This window comes from Morone saxatilis, unplaced genomic scaffold, assembly GCF_004916995.1.
Source record: "Morone saxatilis isolate NCDOM2014 unplaced genomic scaffold, NCSU_SB_2.0 Contig21, whole genome shotgun sequence".
Lineage (NCBI taxonomy): Eukaryota > Metazoa > Chordata > Actinopteri > Moronidae > Morone > Morone saxatilis.
In genome coordinates, this window is record NW_023339774.1 from 254,358 (window position 1) to 263,280 (window position 8,923).

At 39.9% G+C, this 8,923-nt stretch overlaps 1 protein-coding gene across 1 annotated transcript in view; it reads right to left on the reverse strand.

Moving 5' to 3' along the window:
• Window positions 1-8,923, reverse strand: part of tln1 (talin 1) — a 52,912-nt gene that overhangs the window by 16,104 nt on the left and 27,885 nt on the right. Inside the window, 8 exon segments of the mRNA XM_035668222.1 lie at window positions 569-694; window positions 1,715-1,898; window positions 3,291-3,457; window positions 3,721-3,867; window positions 3,993-4,112; window positions 5,176-5,424; window positions 7,695-7,865; window positions 8,050-8,155. Coding sequence (XP_035524115.1) covers window positions 569-694; window positions 1,715-1,898; window positions 3,291-3,457; window positions 3,721-3,867; window positions 3,993-4,112; window positions 5,176-5,424; window positions 7,695-7,865; window positions 8,050-8,155 — 1,270 coding nt within the window.

Below are 8,923 nucleotides of genomic sequence, written 5' to 3' on the forward strand. Positions count from 1 at the left end.
GCAAACTCTGGAAGCTGCCTTCCAGCGACGGGAAACATTCCCCAGAGACAGCCCAAAAGCAACAAAGATAACAGACAAAATCCTGGAATTTATTGTCCTCTAGTTCACATACCATGTAGTTCAACAGTATGCAACATACAATATAAAGCGATCAGCCATAACATTATGAGCACTGACAATTCTAGTGAATAACACTAAATATCTGGTTATCATGGCACCTGTCAGTGGGTGGGATATATCAGGCAGCAAGTGAACATTTTGTTGATAGTCGATAGTTGTTAGAAGCAGGAAAAATGGGCAGGATTTGAGCAACTTTGACAAGGGCCAAATTGTGAACTGCAGCTCTTGTGGGGTGTCCCTGGTCTGCAGTGGTCAGTACCTATATATGATATATATATAGATAATATCTTATCTTATCAAAAGTGCTCCAGTGTTATAAAATTTTAGCTCAGACTGAGCCTCCGAAGAAGATTCTGGGCTAGACTCGGGACTGAATGAGTGCCCCATTAAAGGTGTTGACATGCTCCAACCAGAGTGTCAAACAGGGTCGGAGGGTTCTGTATCTTACCTTAGCAGAGTTCTTAAGCTGCAGCATGCTGGGGTCATCATGCGGTTTGCCTGCAGCTGCCTTGGTAGTGCTGATGAGGTTGCCCAGAGCTTTGGCCACATCCTTCACTGCGTTGATCAGAACCACCTGTAGAGTGCAGAACCGGTACTTTACAGTCTAATTTGATCATGTCATATAAAAAGTGATTGTACCCAGACACAAGTAGGAACTGTGTCCCAGTGCAGTGGCTGATAGTTGTGTTCTTCAGAGGACTGAAACACAGTCTACAGAATTTACCATAGCTAGCATAATCATAATGATGATAATAATTACAAAGTGCTTTGCATAGTTGAACCATGATTAAAATATGTCAGGACTGCAATGAGGCTGATAAAATCTGACAATTAAAATAATACAAAAATAAAATGGGATTATCACTATAACAATAGTTAAACAGATAAAACAGTAATTTTAATATATGTCACATTCAGCACTTTACACTGTAAAACCAGATCCAAGTCCATTTAGCTAAAAAATGTATTTAAACTGATTACGTCAACATTTTAACACAAACTCAGTTAAGTTAAAATTATTCTTGATTAAGCAGCTTTTACAAGTAATTTTAGGTGACACTAACTTAGTTTGTAAGTTACAGAAATATTCCTGAATAATAACTTACAAGGTATTTTGTTTTCACAGTAAAAATAAAAAGAATTGAATTAGTCTAGAGTCTTAAATGTTGATGTAATCAGTTTCAAATTTCCTTTTGAGTTAAATGAATTTATCTGGTTTTATAGTGTATAGTAAGTTTATAAAAGAAAAAAAGAAAAAGAAAACTGCCTTCTTTACTGGTTTTTAAATGGGACATACTTTTGTGTATCAGATTTTTTGTTATTATGTATGATATGTCCCAGTGCCATCATGTAAACACAGAACAACAGGGGGGCAAGGATGGAGCCTTGGGAAATACCATAGGTCAGATACCTAATGTGTAAAGTATCCACTTTAAATCATGAAGGACAACTGTTGGCAGGACCGTACTGTATGTCATGAAGTAACTGAAACTGTTCTAAATCCATATTTTGCCTTTCAACTACTTTTTCAGTGAATGAGTTTTAGACACACAGCTGACAAACATGCACTGTGTTTTCGGACAGTTGGACATACCTGGGTTTCTGGGTCTTCAGAACCAAGGCTGGCGGCTCCCAGTTTGACCACATCAGCCAATTTGGTGATAGTGGACACTGAGGATTGGGCAGCCTGGGCCAGTTTTTCTTGACTGGCTCCAGCCCCAGATACCAGCAGCTTGGTGTCCTCCACCAGAGCCTTGGCTGTCTTCAGGATGCATTCTCTGCACACAGCGACGTCACAAAGTTACCAGCTATTATTGAGGACCTTCAATAATGCAACCATGACTAGTGCAGTTACAGTTGATAGTTAACACTTTGAAATAGGTAACGGTGTGTCACTACAGATAGTATTCTGTTGTCTCCACATCCACTCGTAAATAACAACATTCAATAGTGAACCTTAATGATAGATAGCAAAATACAGGTTTCGGTGCTCATGTTGTGATGTGAGAACTTTGGCATGATTTAGTGGCATCTAGTGGTGAAGTTGCAGATTGTAACAATATAAATACAGGTCTGTCTACTGTAGGCTACTGTTGGCTACTATAGAAACATGGCAGTTCAACGTGGCAGACTCAATAGAAGAGGTAGAACTAACACAGTTAATTATAAGGTAATACAGAGACACTTCTGAAAACAGAATACTATTTTACATTTCTGACAATATATCCTCCTTGATGTTACACACTGGCCCTTAAATCAAGTTACAGAACTTGCAAAAAACCAAACACAAATGTTAAAAATATCACGACTACCACTTCCAAAGCAGTACTTAACTCAGCCAGAAGCACACAGTACAAACTGCTTTCAGTACAGCCCATCCTACTTTCCTGTTGACTCTACATTGGGTGCATTATTTTTGTGCATTGAATTGCTATTTATTTCATACTTATTAGTTAGCTCCTCTCTTAATGAAATATTTGTATTTACCTGTAACAGTCAACAACTAAAGTGTAATAAATGAGTTGAATGGCTTTCTGGTCCTTTTTGTCATTCATTGCCTCCTTGTTCACATTGTGTCTATATTACTGTGTAATTAGGGCTGTCAAATTTACCATGTGAATACGAAAAAGGCTACAAAAAGGGCCATCTATGGGGCATCATACAGAGAAACATAAAAATTCTATAACAAAACCTAATATTTTATCTGTTAGTTCCACTGCTGAAAACTCTCATTTAATTTCCCTATCCTTTCTCCTGATGAGGCACTTTCATTACGAGTCAAATAGCAATGTAAATATATATATATATAACATTTGTAAATATCCCTTTGTTCCCTTGTCTTTTGTGTACATGACGGGACGGATTATAGAGATTTGTTGAGAAAGAAAGTAGACATATTAACACAAATATAAACATACCTGACCATAGTTATTTCCAATATATTCAATTGTAACAATCCATACAGATACAACAGATAAACTATTTTTATAACCATGGTCCTCCACCATACCTAAACCTTTAAATGACTAGCTACCCCAGTTATACTTTCCCTTGCTTCACCTGTTATATGAGATAATACTTGCAATAATCTAGTTTCCCTACAGGAATCAATAAGAGTTCTTTCTACTCTACTGATATCTTTTATAGAGAATCTCTGTAGCAATTTGTACCTGTGGTCAGCGAAGGTCTCTGCGTTCTCTCTGTTTAAAGTACCAGCTGTGGCAAACATGATGGTAGTGTCGAGGTCTGCGATGATTCCAGACACAGCGCTGGCTGCTGTGATGCAGGCCTGGGTGCCACGGTTACCTGCCTGCAGGGATGCTAACACATGGGAGACCTGCAAGAAGAAGACCAACATGTTATGAGTGGTAGTTACTGTTTATATCTGCTAAAGATCAAAGTTATAAAAACATGTAAAAACAAAGCCACCAGTGCACCATTGGCCTAGTAGTCAAGATGCCAACCCTGTTGAAATTGTGCTAGGGACCTCTGTTACATCTCTCGCTCCCTTGTTTCCTATCATCTCTTCATTATTGCAGTGTAATAAATAAAACGCTGAAAAAAGTGGAGAAAAAAAAAAGTCATTGGTTGTGGTCTGACCTTCTCAGAGACTTTGCGGGCGCTTTCAATGAGCTCTTTCTTGGTGAAGGAGTCGTTGGGGCTGCACTGCAGAGCTCCAGCTTTTGTCACCAGACCTGTGCAGCTGAAACCCAGCTCACCCACCTGCTTCTTAATGTGAGAACCAATCTGGAAACAAATAGAGACAAATCTGATTGACAGCATGAAAATGATGGAAAATGAGACATGGCAACTGGCATGGCCTGTTAAGTGTTTAAAAGAGGGAATGCTGAGGTATGGCTGGTTTTATTTACTTCATCATTCTCTGCAGTCACAGCTGCATATTTGGCCTCATTTGCCAGGTTTCCAAACTCATTGGTCAGCTGGTTGGCCAATCCTCCGAGGTCATCTGGGTTGGTGTTAGACTTAGTCACCTGAAGAGAGATGGGAGTCATTAGTTGAGTAATAAGTGCATCTATTAGGTTTTCACCACGTAGATTGTTTAAAACCAACAGTACTGATAGAGATGACAACAAAAACAAATATTGCAGATGTATAGTTCATGATTTATATTTGCAGTTTGCATTTTTTTCAGAGATTGTACTGATATTGTGCTGGTTTATGAAATTACATCAAAACTCACAACTTATCCACATTTCATTCGTTGTAAACTAACCTTTGGTTGAGCTACATAGAGCATAATTGAGGAGAATGAGCAACGTTGGTGAGAATAAAGCAATGAATCCAAGAAATAAAACACTATTTTGTTCTAAAGCACAAATAAACACAGCCACACCTCCGCACAACCCTGTGTGTGGAGCAAATTTCCGTTGTGTCACAGGGGTGGGTGTCTAATTTGTGCCTAAAAGGACTGATCCTCATGCAGGTAAAAAGGGCAGAACTTGCACATATACGCATTACATAAGCGAGATCAGGCCCTGGAACAGTTAAGCGGCAGAGATTGTGGGCGCTGTAGATATGCTACCAGCCGACTTTCAGTGCCTCCCAACTCGCAGCTGGAATATACCCTCCTGTCAGTGCCAAGGATTGAATCAGAAACCTTTTGATTAGTGATCGGCCCTTTTTTACCTCTCGACCACTCTGCCTCCCCATTTTTTAAAAGGACTCTGCTGCAGCCACAATGGGCAGTGTTGGAGCCTGCCCAGGGTTAGGAGACAGACACAGCAGGGGTAAGTTGTTGGAAGGCTACTACCTACGCAGGGGGAAGGGCTGGAGACTTCTCACAGATGACTTACCTCATTCTGATTAGGTGCTCCACCTTGATTCAATCCCAGTATTCCAGTCCCAATGCAACTTAAAGTGGTCTTAACCAGTACACTTTCTATGTTGAGATAGTGTAGTGTTTGTTTGAGTGGTACATGTTGACGTAATTTTGATAATATGGTTTACTATTTAGCTAATTTTGTTAAAATATCTGACTTTGTTCTAGTCACCAGATCTACTTAGGCTTGTTGGATAATTATCAAAATACCTTACCATCTCCTGCACAGTGACAGCTATGGCCTTGGCTGTCTTAACCATGGTAGTCTGGTAGTCCACAAAGGTGCCGTCAGGTTCAAGTGCAGGTGTGTCTTCCATTTTATTGATGGAATCATTGATGGAGTCCACCATGCCACCCACTGCGCCTGCTGCACTGGCTGCCTCAGCCAGAGTGGCACCAAGGTCATCTACTGCTTCTTTCATCATCTGCACCGACTCCTCCAGGGCCTCCTGCATGTGTGCTGCCTGGAGAAAGGAAAACACATTTGACTTGGCAATGTTGGACTATTCAAACTGTTAAAACAACTCAGCACCACAATTAAATTCAATCCAACAAATGAAATTGAGCAAAATATGATAAAGAAGATAAGATTACAAACAGTAAAATAAACGAACTAGAATTATGCCAGACTAATAATATATGCAGTAAATACTTGGCAGGTATTTTATTCATTTATTTATATATATATATATATATATATATATATATATATACATATATACATTTTATATACATTTCTACATTTCTATGTTCAACTGCGTGTATTCAGCACTGTAAACGTCACAGAGGCAACGTCGTAAGTGAATAATTTCATAGTTACATTCATAAGTTAGTGTTAAAAAATATTATTTAAATGAAGAATAATATATAATATTATATTATTAATTATGATCTATATATAATATATAAAAATAAATACGGTATACCGTTTATTTTTAGCTAAATGGAAGTTATCCCTATATATATCACCAAAAGACTTGTTTTTCTCTGTAATTTTGAGCTTGAGTCACCAATTATCTGTCCGACCAATTGTGGAATATTGTCATTAATTCTTGAATTATGCCAAAAACATATTTTGTGACACATTCACAGTGACCTTTGAGCACCAAAATCAGTTCAGTGGACACTGAAAATTTGAAGAATTTCCCTTAATGCATTCCTGAGTTGCAGACATAACATTCTGACAGGTGATGTGAATAACACTGATTATCTGGTTTTATACCATGGTCTGGGGGATCTCGATTCTGATTGAGGATGACAGGGTGTCCATTTAATCCCCTGATATATGGTGGATTGAGTGACTTTAACAATGGCGCCAAATTGGTGAATGACTCATCGACGCCACGTGGGGTCCCTAGAGCATCGTTCCAAAATCTGCCAGCGCTCCTTTGTTGGTGTACCAGGGCTGCAGTGGTCAGTACTCTAATCAAAAAGCTGGGCCCCAGAGAAGAAGGCTGTGAAGCCACACCGGCGACAGGGTCATGAGGTGCTTTGCTCTCACATTCCAAGCTAACCCAGACATGACTCACACACAAGCCTAGTCGTCAAAACACACATCAGCTGATTGCGTTCACCTTGCGATTTACCTCCAAGTATCACCAATTGACAAATAACGTCATTTATGGCCTGCCTTATTTCTCAAAGATGCTTTAAGTCGCTGCCGTACTCTCTCCATGGCGCTCATCTCTATCAGCTGCTCCTTTTACAACCACCGCCACCACGCCATCCATCTTATACTGTATGTTATCTACCATGAAGGAGCAATGTCATTTCTTTTTTGCATTGAGACTGCTTGCTGATGTTCTGTACACCCAACTGGGGGAGGTCATCTTGCTGCCACTCCTCCCGTTGTCTTAAACCGATTTCACATGCATTCGCATGCTTCCGAGCAAGGCAGGAGGTGTGGCTCTCCCTGCCTTAAAGGTTTTCCACGCTAGGCATGTGGAAGTGGTTGGAAGGGCAAGGAGGTCCCAGAAAATTTTGACAAAAGTGGTCCTGACTGAAATGTATATAAGTTAAACATTTAAGCATCATATCATTTTTTTAAGCTTACAAGCTCAGAATCAGGACCTTAAGGATTCAGGCTGTAAAGTAGCTTCTCCTGTGTCTGAAGCTAATTTTTTAGCTCTAGAAGCTACAGTGTCGAGTTGTTAACAGTATTATTTAAACGGTTATATGGTTGGATATCATTAAGCTAACTTTCCCATTGTCAGATGTGACCAGCCATATTACCACAAGTGGACATTTATGTAAACGTAATGCTATTTTTGAAACATATTGAGGTATGTTAAGTGTAGTGTCTTTTCTGACAATATGTGTATATGTGTATATTTTTCAATATGTTAGGTGAGTTTTTTGTTTTTTTTTCTTTTCTCAGGCTTAAAATAATACATTGAAGAACTGGTCTCATTCTGAACAAAATACTGCTTCATTTTATTTTATTGTTTTGATGTAGAAACACAATTACTTTGTATTATGCTTGTTTGTATTATGGTACCAATTGCAATTTAAACTACAATAGCAATAATCACAACAATGTTTTTATTGACTTTTTTGAGGAGCTTTCTGACAACTGAAGCTGCTACTATGGTTAGCAAACACTTTAGATAATAACTATAATGCATTCTACACTGCACCATATTACTGGCCTGGCGCTTTGTTACACCACCCCAGAAACCAGTGTCAAAATGAAAAGGCCGGGTTACTATAGCAGCTTCTGTGCCAGTGTCAGTACCTTGGGGTTTCCTCCAGCCTCCTTAGCAGTGTAGAGCATCTGCAGGGCTGACTCTGTCAGGGTTTTGGTCTGGTCTAAGACAGCCATCTGCTGTTGGCTGCTGAGGATCTTGGACGCTGTGCCAATGGCTGCCATTATCAGGGGCTCAAAGTAGCTGGCCATCTGAGATACCTGTTCAAGTGTGTGGAGTATAAATTATACAATATATTATATACAAGTTCAAAACAGATTCTGAAATAAAAGAAACATGTTAGATTATAACAGGTTTAACCAATGTTAGTGTAGCTCTACTGCAGTCAGACATTAGATGGACCACATCTAGTCAACATTCATCCAACACTCAGCTGTGTTTTACCTTGTGTCCCAGCTGGGAGGCCTCAGAGCGAGCAGCCACAGCTACAGGATCAATCAAATTACTGATCTCATGGACAGAGGCAGCCATCTGCTCATGGAGAGTCTGCAACATATACACACACACACATCAATTAATACACCTTAACTCACAGTAGTCTTACAGGCACAATTACATTATTCGCTGCCTGAATACACTTCTTTAGTACCCGACTCAGAGTTTTGTCAGTCCAATCAGATTTGGCCGTTCAGCACAAAGGTTCAGAAATTAAACTCTGAAATCAACAGTTTCTGTGGTGGAAACACAGCTACATGACTCTCATGTTTTAGCCAACTGCTTTTGTACTTTTACTTGAGTAGGTTAACAACACCAGGTCCCTGCAGGGAACTGTCCTCCTTTTCTTCACCCTTTACACCATGGACTTTAACTACCACAGAGAGTCCAGTCATCTTCAGAATTTTTCTGATGACTCTGCAGAGTTTATTTGACCCCTGTTTCCATCCAGGGGGTCAGTGTAGACACTGTGGAGGATTTAATGAGTCAGTGGTGGCCAGTGCTATCCTGTTCATTGCTGGGGCAGCAGGTTGAGGGTAACAGATGCTTACAGACTCAACAACCTGATCCGCACCCAGTGACATTGTGTGAGTGGAGCTAGACTCTTTGACAGCAGTGTCAGAGAGGAGGATGCTGTCCAAGATTCATGCCATCTTGGACAATGTCTCCCACTCACTCCACAATGAACTGGTCAAACACAGGAGTACTTTCAGTGCAAGACTCTTTCCACTGAGATGCACCAAAGAGTGGCACAGGAAGTCATTCCTGCCTGTGGCCATCAGACTCTTTAACTCCAGAGTGTCAAAACTCTGAGTAAATCAGT